Source organism: Chironomus tepperi, unplaced genomic scaffold (genome assembly GCF_022539635.2).
Source record: "Chironomus tepperi strain 1889 unplaced genomic scaffold, CSIRO-AGI_Ctep_v1 contig_85, whole genome shotgun sequence".
Classification (NCBI taxonomy): Eukaryota; Metazoa; Arthropoda; class Insecta; order Diptera; family Chironomidae; genus Chironomus; species Chironomus tepperi.
Genome location: NW_027226207.1, coordinates 3,754,325 through 3,773,544, shown reverse-complemented (window position 1 = coordinate 3,773,544; position 19,220 = coordinate 3,754,325). Strand labels below are relative to the sequence as shown.

General features: G+C 28.5%; 1 protein-coding gene across 7 annotated transcripts; it reads right to left on the bottom strand.

Annotated features, from left to right (window-relative positions):
* Positions 1-1,869: 1,869 nt before the first annotated feature.
* On the bottom strand, positions 1,870-17,353 carry Hexim (Hexamethylene bisacetamide inducible). Of its 7 annotated transcripts, none has more exons than XM_070635042.1 (3): positions 7,608-17,353; positions 2,605-7,557; positions 1,870-2,520 (listed from the first exon to the last, which is right to left on the bottom strand). In XM_070635042.1, the coding sequence occupies exons 2-3, from the start codon at positions 3,317-3,319 to the stop codon at positions 2,324-2,326; spliced, it is 912 nt and encodes a 303-aa protein (XP_070491143.1). In that variant the 5' UTR covers positions 3,320-7,557; positions 7,608-17,353; the 3' UTR covers positions 1,870-2,323. The 7 variants fall into 7 exon arrangements, with proteins under 7 accessions (XP_070491143.1, XP_070491142.1, XP_070491138.1 ...); XM_070635041.1 differs by having other exon boundaries at positions 2,605-7,659; positions 7,828-17,353; XM_070635037.1 differs by having other exon boundaries at positions 2,605-10,312; positions 10,382-17,353.
* Positions 17,354-19,220: the final 1,867 nt, after the last annotated feature.

The window sequence follows — 19,220 nt, the reverse complement described above, 5'->3', positions numbered from 1 at the left end:
GTCTCGTAACTGTATAGCATAAATCTCGTGATGTATCCTTTCACAGAAATACTTTTATGTTTTTTTATACTCTTTAAAGTGGAAAAAAGTGAAAATTCCTTAAAACATTTTCCTCCTTCTTACTTCAATGGATGCGGAAAATTTTTTCACGAAAAACGATTTTCCGCTCTCGGTTCTCGACTTGCCGACTTTATTCTCTCATTCTCTGTGTCCAAAAAATTCTTTCTCAATTTTTTTTATTCTCATTCTCTTTTTTAGCTCTTTTTATATACAACATTTTTAAATGTAGAATCTCTTCTGAATTAATTCGTTTTTAAACGTCCACAATCTCTGTAATACGTGTATATTCGTATGTGTCAAACTCGTACAATTTTCTTCGTTTGCTCGTCAGCGTTAATTCTTTTTTTTTCCTTTCACATATTTTTGAAATCACAAAATTTTTGATGATGTCGCGGATAGGAGTCTATTTTTGCAAAAAAATATTTAAATTGAGTAATTTTGATTGATAATTTATATTTTTTTAATTGGCTACAAATTATTGTGGTTTTTTAAAAATAGATTTTCGTAATTATATTTGTGAATGGTTTGGAAGTTTGCTGAGGTTTTTAAATGTATTTTTAATAGAATAGTTTTAATTTTGCTTCATTTGCTTGAAATTATGCAAATTAATATAAATTTTTCATTTATTTTTGAAAATTGAAAATTAATTTTTAAATAAGGTTTCAAAAACCTTGACTTTAATAGTTTAATGAAGAATTTTAAAATTGATATTAAATTTTTCGCTTCATTGAAACAAAATTGATGAATATTTTCGCATCAATAAGGTGAAATTGATGTTAATTTTTGCATCACTGATGCAAATTAATTCTGACTTTTATTGTTAACGCAAGTTTTTGCGTCACTAAAGACAAAATCGTTATAAACTTTCGCATCATTAGAGTAATCTTTCGCATCTTTGAAGTTAAATGAATTTAAATTTTCGCACCATTCAAATAATAAATGTTACAGCATAACGCATAACGCAAAATACTAATGAATGCAAACTTTTGCATCATTGATTTAAAATTTTCTCAAAATTTCGCATCATTGAAAAAATAAATTTTTCGAAGTTTGGCATCTTAAGAAAATTAACTTATGTAAAACAGAGTTTAAAATTGAATAAAAAGATGCGAAGTATTTTCAAATTAAATTTGAATTTATACATTTCATTTGATGGTGTAATCTGATCAATGTTGATTTAAAATGTCTTGTTACAATCAAATATTTCTCAATGTCAAATAATATATCAAATAATGCGAAAATTAATAGAAATTGAAAGATAAAAGATGCAGAAATTCAAAAATTTGTCCAACAGTCAATTAAACTCAACAATTCAAACTGAAATTTCTTCATAAAGATGCAAAAGGTCTTATGATATAAGCGTTAGGATCAAAAGACGCAAAAAGCCAGATAACAATTTTTTGCATCAAAAGAAGCAATCGATTTAAACTTGATGTAAACTTTTAAGATAAGTTTATGCATCATTAGGAATAAATTGCATTTAAACTTTCAAATAAAGCAAATGCAATAAAAAAGCAGAAAAATTTTCAAAACCCGCATCAATAGATGCAAAACTTTACAATTTGTTTTCAATTTAAATAACATTTTTTTTATTTCAAGTGTCAAATTTTGATTCAATTTTAATTGAAATATTCAATTTTACAAGCAAATTTCAAAATAATTTGAAATTTTTAAAGGAAAAATAAATTTACAATATTTTTTAAAATAATTTGCAAAATTAAACTTTTTACATATATTTTTAAATAATTTCTTACAATTTCATCAATAATCTAAAAATTTCTCAATTTTAAAAAGTAATACAAGCACAAGCTTAACGAAGAAAATTTCTAGTCTGACCAGCGTAGCGAAAACAAAAAAAAAATTTTTATTAACGCATTAAGTTGAAAAAAAGCAGAGAAAATGGAATAAAAAGAAAGAAAGTGGACCTTTTGCAGGAATAGAGAGGAGAAAAAAGACAAGAATAAATCCAGCAATAAATTTATTATGATGATTGTTATTATTTCTGTAGATTTACTGTCATGAATATTCATTGATGAAAAAATAACAATTTTTGTTGTTCCTCACGTTAAAAGGAAGGAAGTACATTACAGATTATATTAATAAGTGTTTTGTTTCCGTATAAAAAGAAGTAAAATTAAAGTAATGTAAAATGACTCGCATTCAGAACAAGAGATATAAAATGATAATAATAATAATCCAAAAAAAAAGTAAAAAATAAGAAGTAAAGTTAAATAAATTATCAGTAAAGAAAACCTGTGATTATTTAGCATGAAACGGTTTGCGGTTCAGTTATCACAGATGCTGTATATTCATCATTTGGATTGTGTTCCATTTCACAATCAGATTCAGAACTACTGCACGACGATGATGATGATGATGATGATGAGGAATCAGATTCTGAATCTTCACTCTCCGCCCTTCCATCATTTCCATTTTTCTTGGCTAAACGTCGTGTTAAATCTGTAATGGATGTAAGAAATAATGGAAAAGTAAATTTCATGTACAAATTAGATCCCATACGCCTCACTAATGCGTTAATATTACCTTTTATTTTATTATTCAATGCTGATATTTCATTCTCTTTGGACTTCATGCTCATTTCCGTTTGATTCTCCAATTTAAGATATTCTTGTATTAATTGATCTTTTGACATCTCATGTAATCTCTCTGATCTCAAATTCTCATAATCCATACGAAATTCTTTGGTTAAAAATTCATCTTCATCTAATGATCCAGACATACCGCAATCGCTTGATGAGAATGAATCATGATTATATGGATGATAATTAAAATTTGGTGATATTTTTGGATAATGATCCTCCATGAGAAATTCATTTGTATTATATGGAACAAGTCGTTGACTGTCAGTGAAAAAGAGTTGATGACGTAGAGCTTGATCACGATGTGTTAGCACTTCACGTCGTTTGCCTTTTGGATTATATTTAAAGTTTCCAGAGTTTTTACGTGTTCGATATGAGCGCTTACGACGTCTGTTGTTGTTCTTCTTATGTTGTTGCTGCTGCTGCTGCTGCTGTTGTTGTTGTTGCTGATTAGCTTTCTTACATTGATTAGCATTCATACATTTTGGACTCACATTTGCATTAATTTGATTTTCATTTTTCTCTTCCGACTTTTCGTTAACTGACAACGAAGAAGATGTTACGATGTTTTCATTATATCTTTCTTCCTCACTACTCTTTATTTCATTAATATTCTTTTTTGCCGATGGATTTTCACTTATATTATTTTCTTCCTCCATGATTCTCTCTTTTTTACTCTCTCAAAAAACAAAATTTTTCTCTCTTTTTCTATTTATCGCTCTTTCTCTCTTTCTCTTATTATATATACTTTTATTTTTTTTTTTTATATGTTTCAATTAAGCACTAACTTATGGAAGTCTTAACACACTATTTAGTAAATGACTTTCGCCAATAATTGTCCGTTCTCAAATTATTTCTCAAAATTATTTCAATTATTTTTTCATCAACTTTCAAACTTTGATTCATTTTAGTCCTCAATGAGGAAATGGATTTTATTTTTTTTACAACTTTATTTTTTTTTTTTTTGGAAAATTTATTTCCAAAAATTTTCGCCTTCCACCTTAATAATTTTTTTATTAATTTATGTCACTGCAACTTTTGCAAACTTTTTCAAAGAATTTCAAATAAATTTGAAATTTTTTTATTTTTTTTTTTATTTATTTTTATAGCTCAACAAACTTCTCTTTACGATGAATAATGTGTGTTGAGGGGACGAAAAAAAAAATATATTTTTTCAATTCTCGATTACGAATGAGTTTTTTTGCGATCTGAACGCTACGAAAGTTAAAATGCTTCTGAACGAACTGACTTGAAAGACTTGATAAAGTGTATAATGTGAATACATGATGACAATAGAGCTTCTTTATAACGAACTTATTTGTATTCAGCACTGTCGGAGGCTTCTTTGTTGTTGTAAAGTTTCTTATGTGTTAGGGCTATTTCATAATATTGCTGTGCATGAGTGCTGAATTCGAATGTCGATAAGAAAATTTTGCTTAAATTTTGTGTGAAAATTTTGAATTTTTTGGGATTTTTATGACTTTTTTGATGGATTCAAATGGATATGCTGTAATTAAGGGTATTTTTTGAATTATATTATAACCTCAAAATGTGAAATATATAAGAATTTAACAAAATTAAACAATTTTCTTCATTTCTCCCAATTTCCAATTCATTATATCGAGGCTTTGCATAAGCCTTATTTATATACTTTTTATTTGTTATTATTATATACAACTTTATGTATCAACTTTTAATATCGTATAGAAAAAATTTCCACTTTGGCAAAATTTTTATTTAATTTTTTCTAAATTTCTTTAAATCCTCAATTTACCAATTTTTCATGTCATGATTGAGCATTAATGAATAATCAAGATATGCGCATTTAGTCGTAAACGTTTATACATGAAAAAAAAAAATAATAGTATAAAAGAGGTGCATTTAATACATACTCGGGTGATGTGATAGAAGCTGAAAAACAAATCAACCGCATGCATGACCAATAACTTACTTCTTATTTTTTTTTTTCAGTTCCATGTTACTCTGGAACACACAATTTAATTTAATAAAATTATTTTATGGACGGAATAATCTTTACTTGACAAAAAAAAATCATTAATTAATTTATTTATGTTGTTTTTCTTTTGAGCAGCATAGAAAAGACATAAAAAGAAAATAATATATTATTCTATTTATTTACCGTATAGTCATGGCCTTTTTGTATGAAAATAAAGAAATGAGTTCAATTAGAAAAAGTTCGCATTTTTTGGGGATGGGACGCATTTCTTTTGAGGGTTGGATGACTTTTTTGTGTTGTCATGGGGTAGATACTGATACTATGCGATGTTGGATATGATTTTTTTTAGGGAGGCATTGTCGAATGGACAATAATACGTTATAACTAATTAAAGTCAAGTTAATGACTAATTCTAACGTATTTTTGTTAGCTACGCGTTACATGCGCTTCTTGGCTATTGATAGTTTAACGAGTGACGATGACAGCGATGTAAGTAAGTGGGATATGATTCATTCTGAATGTGATGCAATTTTATGAGTACTATGGGAATGTTTAGAGTTCAAACTACGTTTCGATTGTAACTATTCATCCACACATTCAAATTCAAATACTTAAACTATTTTGGTAAATATTGTAAACATATCTATCGATATCTATCATACTTGTAACTCTTGATTTCTTTAAAATTGACATCAAACTCAGAGACTATAGCTTAACCACAACTCTTCCCATGTATCCAAATGTATTACATTGATATTCCATTGAAACGTTAATTGTAATACATATTGGAATATTTGGGTTCCATGGATATTACTGTCAGTAGTCTTTATAAGCTAGATAAAGCAATCGCATTGATGATGAAATTGCATGAAATGATTTGAAGAAGTGATAATAAGAAATTTATGTTTACGAGAATCGAACCTATGACCGCTGCATCAGTGTGCAATGATTAAATACCCAATAACTAAACCATTCCACCACAGAGCCACCTCAACTCACTATTGACCTTTTCCATAAAGAGATTTATGAATTTGAATCTACAACTCTAACTTGAACTGGATGTCACTAATCCCGAGTGGACAAAAATACGTTCGAAGTAGTCATCAACTGGACATTAACTTGTCATCAACTAGTTATAACGTATTTTTGTTCAATCATTCAGAAAACTTGTCAGCCCCAAAATACTTTACTTCTTACTTCCTTTACAAAGGTGCACGAGAGCCTACTGCCGTATTTAGAGTTCGTCCGAAGCTGGAACAGCCCAAACTATCTTAATGAATAATTTTGTTTAATTTGAAGAGATTTTCTTGTAACAAAATTACATGCTATACCCCTTAAATCTTTCATAAATGATGTAATATGTCTGCATTGCTACAAAATGTTTACAGTTTTTAGTGCTTATATAGTGTTAGTCATAACTTTTAATTCCATGTTCTCTCAAAAAATTCAACATCATTTACAAACACAACCCAAGCCCATTTAATCAATTTCAATAAGCTATCCCTTGTTCTATGAACAACTGCTCTTCCTTTTACAACTACAACACAAGAGCACAAGACCCCCATATTTTATGAAAAAATCTTCTACGTCATAAGTAAATGGATTTTATGTGAAACTTGAAAAGAAGCACAGTAATCTTATAAGAATCTACAAAACAGAGCACCTCAATCTCTCTTATTTTTGGGATGCTAATTAACACAAACACTGTTTACTTTTTGATAACAGATCTCTGGGTACATTTCCTGCATTTCACACTTACACATCTGTACAAATCAGCTGTCATAAAAGTAACTAGTGGCAATACCCTACGTTTGTATAGAAAATTTATTCTGAATGCATATTCGTGCTATTGAAAAAATGTTCTGAATAGATGGAATTCTGTGACGGTCATCGTTTGATGCTGCTATTCATAAATTCTTTGAAATTAAAAAGCATTTCTGATTAATTAATAAATAAAGTATCAAGTTATCTACGAAATTACCAAGCATTTTTCTTGTCAAATAATTTAATACGTAATTGTCATATCTGAACAGCTATCGCCAAAAAAATTATGATTGGTATCAATCAGCTGATAAGCAGATGCAATTTCATAATATTTGGAACATTTTCTATGGAAATGTATTTTCAATGTCACCAGAATCGAGTCGCATACTTGCCTATATTTTGTTTCTTTATCTATAATCTCAAGTGTCTTTATTAATACACGTATTATTAGTTCGATTTGATCGGAACAACTTGTTTGCACATTTTTTTTTGACTTGTTTACTAAGATGATCTAGATTTTGAAATATTTGAATTAATAATCGTGATTTCATCATTTAATTCGATAAAAAGAATGATATTAATGAATTTTCAAGGAATAAATGTTAATTCCTAACGTAAGCTGCTGCAAAATGATAATATGATTCCTTTCGACAGTCAGAAAAGACAGTTTTGTAACGACAATTTAGAATTTTGAATTCAAATTGAAGCAAATTCAAGATGTTTTTCCCCTTTGCGGCAAATTCGTAGTTGAGTCAATAAATTGCGACAAAAAAATCCTAAAATCAATATTTTTAAGCAAATCATCAACAAAGACAGACTATTATTGGGCAAGAAATAATAGTTAATTTAATTTATTATTCTACATTTAACAATTTTCAATTATTTTACAGTCAAAAGATCAACTTTCAACAATAATAAACCAGAAACAAGATGTTTTGACAAAAATAACTCAAATTCAAATAGTAGGCGTTGAAATTTTTCGAAACAATCACAAAGCAGTAAAAATAATTTTTTAGAACTCCTGTCAAGTATTTTTAATGAAGAAAAAAAAGACTGCCTAAAGAAATTTTTTCAAAGCACTTCCAACATCCAACAGACCAAAGTGAGTACATAAAGCCTCATTTACTCATGAAATATCAAGCTTCAATTTGTTATTGTGAATTTTATTTTTTTTACCTAGTGAAACAAAAGAAATACATAATAGTCATATACACTCATATACCTACATCTATATAGTCAAGTCAATAGTAGGCAACAAGAAGATTTTTCACAGCGAAACTAGAGAAAAATAGAAAATGACAGAAAAAAAAATTAACAAAAAAAAGTTGTAATTGAGTAATATTTAAATTAAAATGAGATTAAAATTACTTAACTCACACACTTTTCGTCACACACGATACAAAAAAAATGTAAAATAATCATCGTGCGCTTGAGTAATTAACTTACAAACTCTACACGTTCTATATTTATATCTATTTCTCTCTCTGTTTCTCCAATCGCACTCGTCAAGTGATTTTCGCGATTTGATTCTTTATTGTTGTTTTTTGTGTTCTTTAAAATATAAACAATGTTATTTCCTACGCTTAAAATTGAAGCACGAGAGTAAAGTACATATAAAGGTGGAAGCTTTTATTTTCAGCTCGTCGTACAAAAGTTCATTATCGCTGTTTGAAATATTTTGTTTCTCTTTTTCCTTCTTATTTGCACAAAACACAAAAACAAAAAAAATTTAATGTGTGCAACGCTAAAAGTTTCAACTTTTTTTTTTCTACTTTTCTGCTTCTCTTTTCATATTTCTTCTTTTTCCTGACTGCACCTTCGAATGCTTTTATCTTCTTCATAATGTATTGAAATTTATATGAACAAGAGAGCTAAAGCAAAAAAAAGATCTTTTTATGTGAAGTGATGCTACTCTGATAAACTTGAAATAACATAAGAAATTGTTTTTAGGTGAAATCTCGGGAAAGAGAGGTAGTTTTGAATGTGGATTAGAGTGATGGATGGATGCGCATAATTAAAGGTTAGAATTCAATTTGAATTGAACTGTCAAAAGATATTTGAAAAATAACGGTCGAAAAATATTTGAAAATCAACGGTCAAAAGATATTCAAAATTACCGGTCAAAATTTATTTGAAATTTAACAGTCAAAAAATATTTGAAAATAACAATCAAAAAATATTTAAAAAATAACGGTCAAAAAATATTTGAAAAATACAGACAAACTGCTTTAAATCCTCAACCTACCTAGATTTGAACAAATCACGCTTAAAAAATGCTTTATGAGAATTTTTATGTAGTTATTTTAACGATAATGATGATGTTGATGCTCGGAGCAATTTAATGCATTTAAGAAATTTCTTTGTAACGATTCGTTTTGATTTAAAATTATTTAAAATATTTTTAACCGTTATTTATTAAATGATTCTAATAGTCTGATTGACTGACAAGTTTTTCCTCATTAAGGCAAGCTTTTTAGCACATATATCTGTTTGCAGCACCAAAACATGTTGTTTTCTTTCTCATCTCCATTGATGCGTAGGTTGATAGCTCTGATTTTTCACGTAAGCTTCCTCTTAAATTATTCAGTCTTCTTACACCTTATTTTCAAATATATATTTTTTTGATATTTGCACATCGTATTTGAAATTTATGAAACTTCTCTCTGTTTTTTGTGGAACAGCTGAAAATTTCTTCATACTGTAACACATATACAATGTTCATTTTCAATTGAAATAGACGATTATTGTGATCAGAATATTTACTGTTTCTCTAATGTATATGTACATTTAAGGTATATGCTGTGAAAATGCTGGCACTATAAATCTATATCCCTTGTCCTGAAAAACGTAAATGGAACATAATTATATGTTGTCACATTTTTAAGCTAGAAGCTTTTTTTTGTTCGAGGTCAAAGTTTTGACATTATTTTAGGTTCAGTGTAAGACTTAATATCCGTTTCTGTTATTGTGTGTGGTTTTTTGGTTATGGCTACACCGTTACAAGTGCTGTGAATGTACTTCTCTCTACTTTTCAATTGAGATTAATGGACATTTGATGAATTAAGTTGTTGTTAAATGATTTATTTTAACAGTCCTTTTGAAATTGGTAGTTTTATGATTTTAATTTAAAAATTATTAGTTTTATTAGTTAAGAGATTAATTTTTGACGAGTTTAATGACTTTAAAAGAAATGACTGTTGAAATTTTAACGATTTTTTTCAATTTAAAACAATTTAGAAATTGAAATTTGATTCTTGAATTCTCTGCATCTTTAAAATTTGTTTGTTTCTTTGAAAATGAAATTTCGCATCTTTTAATTTTGTGTTTTTCCAGTTTCTATGTCAAATTAAAAATGAATTTTTGCGTCTTTTGGACTTTTGCATCTTTAGAACCTTTTGCGTCTTTCAAATTTTCTTTCTAGTTCGTATGTCTAATTTGAATTGAATTTTCGCGTCTTTTGGATTTTCTGCATCCTTCTGAATTTTTCGCATCTTCCCAATTTCTTTTACATCTTCAAAACAAATTCCTGCATCTCAATTTTCAAATCAAATCTTACATAAAGTTAACTTTTTGCGTCACTTTATTATTGAAGCGAAAAAAACACGAATTGACTTGATTCTGATCTTTCTGACCTCAATTGTATGAAGAAAAACGCTTCGGTTCGAAATGAGTTTGTTGTGATTAATTTACATCCATTAAATTCTCAACTCAAGCTTTATGAATCAATAAATTATATTTCAATCAGTGAATGTATTAAGCTATAATATCAGCAAATTTGTCAAAACTTTTTGACTTTTAAGAACATAAAAAGAAAATAAGTTCGTGCTGGATATCCGAGTGACACAAATGAAGAATTCTGTGTTTGGTGTCCATTATGGCTGTCAAAAGAAGACGGCTTTGATTTGGTACTGATAAAAGAAGTTGAGTAGAGCTGCAAAACAGACACTTGAGACAGGCAAAAACCGTACAAATTCCTAATAATTTGTAAGGTTTTTCTTACCAACTATCAAGAATTTGTACGGTTTTTGCCTGTCTCAATGGTGGAGACTTCCTCGTTTGTATCGCTCGGGATAGAGATACGCGAAGTTTAATCTTTGTACTGCCTTAAACAGCGTTATTGAAAAAAAAAATTATTTATTACATTTAATTGCATCTTGTTGTTTTTGTTCATAAACATAAAGTAAATAAGCAACTTACATGTCTGTTGAAAAGAAAAAAACAAACTTTTTTAATAAGCTCTGAGCAGAATTAAAAGTTAAAAAGTAAAAAAACTATTTCATCTAATTTCAATCTTGCCGTCAAAATCTATAAACTTAACTTCTTCAGCAACATGCCTTTGTCGCAATAAAAAGTTAGTTCTATAATATCATATTGCATAAGAAATAAGGAGAGAGAGACAAAAAAAAGTTATTCAACTGTTATTCTTGCCTCGTCTACAGTTCATAATACATTTTTTGCTACATTTGAATTCAGGCATTGAATTGCCTGTGTTTTTTTTTCAGTTCTTTCTTTTCATGTTTATTTCTACTTATTTACTATACACATAAAATAACCTAAAGAGAAGAGAGAATGAGAAAAAAAACTATTTTAAGGCTAAGTTTAACGACAGCAAAACCATCAAAGCCGGTTTGCACTTTTTGAATTTCCAAACCAATGTACCAAGCAAATAAACATTCATGTTGTACCTCTTTCATGCTGCTTCTCACTCACTCTGCATATATGAATTCTATTGTACGACATTGATGGAATTAAGTTAATAAAAAAATTTTTTATAAGAAATTTATCTGAGAATCGTGAGTTGAGGCGCATGACGATCGTTAATGGATTGTAAATTTCTTATTTAAATAATATACCTATTTCACAGGCTATTTCAACTTGTAAATTTAAGGCTATGAAAATTCAAATTTTTTACTATTTGGAATTAAGTAATGTAAATAATGTAAATATTAGGATCAGAGGTTTCGTTAACTCTAATCAGAGCTCGAAGTCGAATATAACTTTGTATGGAGTCGAGTTCACTCTTTCATTAAAAATCTGAGTAGACTTTGAGATCTGGTTTTCATCATTCTGTCAATAATCGACTAAAAATTGCAAAATAATGGCAATTAAGCAGAGTCATTATCACTTGGTGCATGTTTTACATAGAACTTCGACTTAATTCAGCTCTCGTACTTGATTTTTTCTATGAAAAAGTACATTTGTAATAGATTTTGAATCATTAAAATTATTTGTTGACACTTTAAATATTTTTGCATCAATTTCTTCGAAATTTTTTGCTTTAAATGTTAGTTTACGTTTGAAATGTGTCAAATTGAATCTTTTAACAGTTGTTTGACTTGATTCAAACTCTAATAGTGCATTTCTATTCAATAATTGTGCAATTTTTACTCAATTGTAGCTTTAATTTTAATCAAATTCATCAACTTTTATACGTTTTTCAAAAAAATTTGACACTTTTCTGCATCATTTGAAGCAAGAAGTTTTACATATTGAAGCAGAAAATCTTAAAATGTAAAATTCTGAACAATTTTTAATTTTTGAAGCAAAAACCTAAATTTATGAATCAAAAAGATGCAAATTGTGAAGCAAAAATACCAACAATCACTATACTGACGCAAAAATATTTAAAAATTCATCTCCATGACAAACTGCTTACCCAAAAAGCTTAAATACTCAAAAATCTCGTTGGACGTAAATGTCAATCAATATATTTTTTTCCATTCTTGTGTACTCAATCTCTTCTCTCAATTTTTTATCATCGCAGATTTCATAAATAGAAAATTATTTTATTTACTGCTGCTCCGGGATTGTAAAAAAAAATTCTTCCATATATAAGAAATTATGTATGAGACTCATAACGAGACTAGCTGAATAAATAAATAATAACGAAACTCATCAAAATAATGAATCGGGGTGCTGTAAAGATTGAAAATAAAAAAAGTAAAATATGTGAAGTATGAAGAAGAATAAATCGTGCCTGAGTTCACACCTTTGAGAATGAGATTCAATTCGGCACATATTTCTGCCAACAGTCATTCAGTGGTCATCTGTTACTAAAAATAAAATTGAAAATTGAGTTTATTTTTTTTTTCTCGGTTCAACATTTTTTTGCTATTAAATTATTATATGTGGATACATGCATACATAAAGTAATTTTTATTTATTCATCATCACACTTTAAATTTGTTTGCGTCGAAAGCACAACCGACACTGTTTTGAATAATGTTTGATATATATTGAGCGTATCAGAGTTGATAAAAATCGACAAGAATGTCAACTGATAGCCGATGGCACATACATTGTCATTTATAGCTGTTGCTGTACTAAATTCGATTTTTGAATCAATATTAATGCAGTAATAAAGTCAATTATGATACGATGATTCCTGGAATTCAGGGTTTATAGAATATAAATTAAGTTGAGGCTACAATATTGTTTGGTTGCAATTTTTCATGCTATTGAGTTGTACTGGATGTTCCAAGAGGTTAACTAGATGTATACTAGCTCCATTAGGTGTATACTATCTGTATTAGGTGTATACTAGATGTTCCAGCTGTTTACTAGCAGTACTATGTGATTACTAAGGTATTCTGTGGTATAGTATGATATAGGGTGTATATATCGGAGATGCATACTACTCAGTATACTAAACGATCAATAAGGTAGATGTAATCTAAAATATACCAGATCTTGCCCTTTATATACACCTTCCAAGATATTGAAATCCCAAAAAAATCTGCCAAGTCATCCCCCAAAAAACACCCGATTCATTCAATTCTTATCAAACCTGTCAATCACAACCCACCCAACTCTGCCATGACACGTCACATGAATTGACAGTAATCATTACATGCTCTTTACAAAATCAATTGAATTCTTTTCTTCAAGATGAATACTCAGCTTATTTCCTCTAGCAACTTGTTTGCTTATTCAATCAAAAAACTCTTTCATGTTACACGAGTGTCTCTTAATTATTCCTTTTATGACACAGAAAAATATGTATTAGCTATTTAGTATTGGAGTATTGGATTCGTCCTAAGTGGAATATATTGATGTTGTGAAGATGACATTCCATGTGTGATGGATATCGAGATTGAATTACAATTTTTAAAGGTTGAATGATTTTTAATAATTGGTTGAGTGACTTAACGGTCATTTTAGATTTAAATTGACAAAAAATTTGAACTTTGAAAAAATTTGAAAATTTGAATTTTAGAAATACGTTGAAAATTTGAATTTCTAAAATTCGTTAAAATTTTAAATTTGAAAAATACGTTAAAATTAAAATCTAATTTCAAATCATATACAACTAGGGTTTCAAGCTTATTAAAAGACGTATTTAGGATTCCCTGATAAAATAATTTATTTTTCATTTAAGCTCCTTATTAGACTTATGTCACGATATATGAAAGAAAAAAAAATAGAAGCTTAATAACAAATTTCAGCTCCTTTGAGTCTTAACAATTCGCATTATTTAAGATATTTGAGATGATTTAATTTCAATACAAACAAAATATGTCTCTAATAATAATATGGAAGCTAAAAATGGGTAAACATCGGCTTTGAAATCAAACAGAAAATTGTGTGTAGGTCTATATGGCTTCTCGAGTATGTATTTTTACTTCTTCGTATTCATACATTTAATGTGTTTATATTTGAGGATTTGTTATCATAGATATTTAAGATCGAAAGTTGCCATAACTTTTAATACTCTTATTGATTATTTTTGGTATAAACTGAAGGCTTGTGCTGTTATCAATAGATTAAACTGAGGGATGTGAATGTTGTGAATAGTTATAGGATCTTCCCTGCGGAGTGAAATTTAATACCCGTCTTAATCTTGATAAACTCTGTGAATCTAAATTCCTAAACTTTAGAGTTTCTAGTGGTTTTCTGGAATTTAAAGTTCAACGGCTTTTTAAAAATCAAAATTTTAACGGTTTTTTGAAATTCAAAAGTACCTAAAGTGAGCAAAAAACATTCTCCACGCGTTTCAGTTGAAAAAATATCAATTTTTAAGCTTCTACTTAAGTTTTTAAGCCATTTGATAAGTCAGCAGCTCAAAATCGCCGAGGTAATGCTTCAAATCCAAGCTACGCGTAGAGTAACTGCTACATTTTATCAAAAAAATGCAGTAAAATGATAAGAAAAATTCCAAACAAATTAAAGTAAACAAAGAATTTTTCTGTCTCATAAGAATTTATTAAAGTAATCTTAAAGCAACGACAAGACAATTTATGAACGAAAGAGAGTAAAAAAAGAACCTACAGAATAGCCGTAATCAAGCACGAAAAAAGGTCACAACTTTATGTAAGTATAAAAGTTCTATCGAATTTATTCCACACAAGTAATTTAATGCTGACACAAAAAAAAGTACTTAAAAAGTAGACTTTAATTTATACTGCGTCCGAAACCGCCACTTGACTTCCATAAATAACTTAATAATATTTTTTTTTTACCAAGCTTCAAGGGTATGACTTTTAATACCAGAGGAAGATGATGATGAGGGGAAGAATAAGCGGAAATGTTGTAAACTTCTCTTTTTTTCGGGCCCATTCGACCTTGACAAAATAAAAAATTGAATTCAATAGATAATTAGATCTGTGCCTAGCATGAACAAGAACTATATCAAAATGATTTACATAAATGTAACATAAAATGGGTAAGAAAAAAAAAACATATTTTGGGAATTTCAATTGTATTTTTGATGATGATGACTTCCCAAGGTAGATATGAAGTTATACCAACGGAATGAAAATCTTTAAATTAAATTTAAATTTCTGTCTAAAGAGTCAAGTAATCTAAATTAAGTAAAAATACTTCCGACTCATAATGAGAAATGAAATTTTTATTTTTAAAATCAACAAATTTATGTTTGGAGATAAATTTCCTCGAAGCGACGTCCGTACTACGAATGAATGTAATATACAAATTTTTCAATAAATAATGTTAATAACTTATGCTTTAGGGAGATAAAAAAAATGAGAACAAGCAGCTATGAAGCAAAACATTTTTTTATATTTTTTCTGCAGCATAAAAGTTATATTGAATTAATATTGCATTAAACTGGGGTTAAGTGATGCATATCCGTGGCTGGCTACAATGTGTGCTTAAGGTCATGTTAGCAGATTGTTGAGAATTATAAGTGTGGTAAAGTTGGTAATACGTAGTAGATTTTGATATGATTAGTTTTTTGAGTCTAGTCTGGTAAATGAGCTAATTTATCTGAAGAATCTACAATAATTTTGATGCTTAAGAGTGTTTTTAAGGCAGGTGTGGCTCTAAATGGATTTAGGGATAGAAAATCCACAATTTTGAGACATGAACAGTTAATTCATTTATGTTGTCATTCGGCAAATCTTGTAATCAAGCTCCCATAGCTTAGTATTAGGAGTATGTTTCTGACAATTGGTATTTCGCGGGCTCAATTCCTATTCTTGACAATTTGTTGAAAAATCCTCATTTTCTACTAAATATTTAATCTTTAATTGCTCAAATACATAATTTGTACTGGAAAACACATTACTAACTATAGGGATGGTACAGAAGTGGCTAAGATAGCTGTTAATATTAGTAACCTGGATGACATAAGGTCCTAATCCACAAAAATACCAAAAGATCCACAATGGAGCTGCTGTAACTCCATAAAGTAACCTCTACGCAATTGTGGAATTGATTGCTAAAATTGCACGATATTTCCACTAGATTACAGTGAATGTATCAATTCGTGACGTTATCTTGACGTTCTTCAGCAACACGAACTCAAGACAGTCTAGATAAAGTGTCCATACCAAGATTCTATACCCAGTAGAACAAAAGACAATCGAAAATCTCAAACCAAATCATTTAAACACACCAAAAATGCACCGAAAAAAGTAAACAAAAAAAGACACCTTAATAAAAAGAATTGTCATTGCCAATCTCCCCAGTAAATCCCACAGTTTACTTATCAACAATCTCGGTGATAAAAAATTAACTAACAGTATCTACCTGAAAATATTCTCACACCAACAATAAAGCAACAAATTCATTAAAATTCATATTTAACAGCAACAAAAAAAGCAAGTTCAGGCACAGACAGCCTTTCAATATTCTTCTTTTGTCACTCGAACAGGGAATAAAGTAACAACTTTATGTTGATGAACAGAAAGTCTTACAATTTTATTAATTCATAATCAGTGTTGTTGGTTATACACAAAGTACATTAGGCTGTAATAAACGTAGAGTTCATAAAAATAGATGGGCCTTATTATTGTTACGAAAGTCTAGATAAATTAGAAGAAACAACAAGTCCGACCATCGACCGACCACAAACCCCTCTTTGCTCATATTTAATTAAAGTTGACCGGAATATGATTGTTTATAAAAATATATGTATATACATATATACATGCACGCTCATTTTCACGATTATAAAAATTGTCACACTGTTGCCAGTTTTTTATTTTATATAAAATTTAATGCACATGTATTTTTATATATATATATGTGCAATGAATGAGCTAAATTTAAAATCCACATGTATTGCATTGTATTTACAATTGACTGTATGTACTGCTTTTTATCAATAATAATTGGATATATATTGAGCATAGACATTCAACTTTAAGTTTTTTTTTTTTTGTTTTCCAACTACTCTATAAACTTTAATGACGATTTAATTGCTTTGGATTCATTGTTTAAGTTTTTTATCATTAATTGGATGTAGCTGTTGTATACAAAAAAACTGTGTATCCTCATAAAGTGACTATAACAGAGATAATGGTTAGGGGATTCTGATGCCGGGAATTTGTGGGTTCTGACAAGATATATAAAAGATTTTTCTTTGAAATTTTAATGAATTCTGATTGAATTCAAATAAAATTTGACCGTTATTTTTCAAATAGTTTTTAACCGTTAATTTTCAAATAATTTCTTCTTTTTGATTTTTGAGTTTCAAATGATTTTTTTCCGTAGAAATTCAAATAATTTTTGACCGTTAAAATTTAAATAATGCTTGACCGTTAAAATTTGAATAATTTTGGACCAAAAAATTTAAATAATTACTGTTCGTTAAAATATTTGGTATTTTTTCGGCAATTTCAAATTGTTACTTTGGATTTTAAAAATTCAAATATATTTAAAAATCTTATTAAAATAATAAAAAGTTTCAAAATTTTAATGCCCTAGCTCAAAACTAAATAAAATAGCTAATGACTTTAAACAATAAAATTTTCCTAGACATTACTAGTATAGCCTAAATAACGTGCTAAAAATGAACTTATTTATCGTCATCACGACATATAATGCAATTTCAATTGTATACAAAAGTCTCGGATATCTTCGTCCAATCATCTAGAAAAAAAACCCCTAAATAGACAGAAAAAAACTATCATTTGGGAATGAAAATGCATGGATACGAGTAAATGTAATATTGAAATAGAGCAAAAAAGAGAGTAGAAACAGCTGTTTTGAGATATGACAAAACAATTTATTAATCAATGATGTCTCTGTGTAGCATCATCAATAATTCTCTCGTCTATCCATTTTTATTTCACAGTCCATAAAAAAAAAAAATTTTTTTGTACACGAGAATCGTGTGAGACCTTGAAAGTTATAAAATAAGAATTATATACGTGAAGCCTATAATGAATTATAAAACGACTAATAAAAATTCACTGTACAAGTCCCAAAGTATTCAAACTTTGCCCAAAACAAATAACTGTTTTGATATGAAATAAGTGAGTTTATGTACGGAGTATAAGAAGAAGGAAAAAAGCCAGAAAAAAGAAGATAAAAAGTGAATGGGAAGAAGTTGTAGGAATGGAGGAAGAAAAACAAAAACTAGTATAGATTCGGTCATTTTTAGATTGGAACAAGCGCATTTTCTAGTTTAGATTCTGATAGAATTTAGCGTTCAAACAATATTTGAAAAATAACGGTTCAAAAATATTTGAAAAAATAACGGTCAAATAATATTTAAATTCAATTGGTCTGAATGACAGTTGATCGGACAGACAGACAAAATAGAAACAAATTACACCATATCTTTAAAAATTGACTTAATTTAACAGAGAATAAAAATTGATAGTCTATGTTACTTACTATATAATATACCAAAGTAGTCTTTATGTTCTTATTTTTTCGCGTGATGTCACGCTTTTAATAAAACAAATTTCTTTTGTTTCCGCTCACTTAAATTTTTTCCCATTTCGCATTTTCCGATTATTTGGCAAATTTGTGGATTTTTTTTTTTTTTTTGGGGTATTTTTATTGTCACTCATTATTCTTTCATTGTTGATGGATCATATAATTTGAATAACGGATATTTTTTGTTTAAATCTTGTCATTTATTTTTTTTTTGCAAACCGTTCCTAATTTTCTCATCCAATGTGTTTACAAATTGATGTATTTTTGGAGCGTAATGTTATTTTGAGCTTAAAATTTTGTCAGCTGAGAGGAAAGAAAATTTTAAATCAATATTATTTTTGTACCTCGGTGTACATTTTTCAGAAGCAAGTCGTAACTTTGTCAGCAGTTTGTACTTCAATGGAAAATTCTTTACATGCTGAATAAGGAATTTAGAATTATTTTAATTGACGAAATTCCAAACGTTTATGGTGTCAAATTTACCGACCTTATCACCTGTCTACATTCCTTTAAATCACCCAAAATAAAAACGCAATTAAAGTCAACAACCTGCTGTGGACTTTCCATAAAAAAGTACCATTATTAATGATCTTGATTAGATATAAATTTATACTCATATGCTATAAAATTAGCTCGAAAATATCACCCAATTACAACAGCTTTATGTACCCCCAAAATTATCTCAATAATTCATTATCGACTTTTATGGC

Excerpts from the sequence above, each read along its gene's own strand:
- Hexim (XM_070635036.1), bottom strand. The coding sequence starts at position 3,319 with ATGGAGGAAGAAAATAATATAAGTGAAAATCCATCGGCAAAAAAGAAT. Across the intron at positions 2,521-2,604 it reads ATTGAATAATAAAATAAAAG|ATTTAACACGACGTTTAGCC; the intron begins GTAATATTAACG and ends CATCCATTACAG.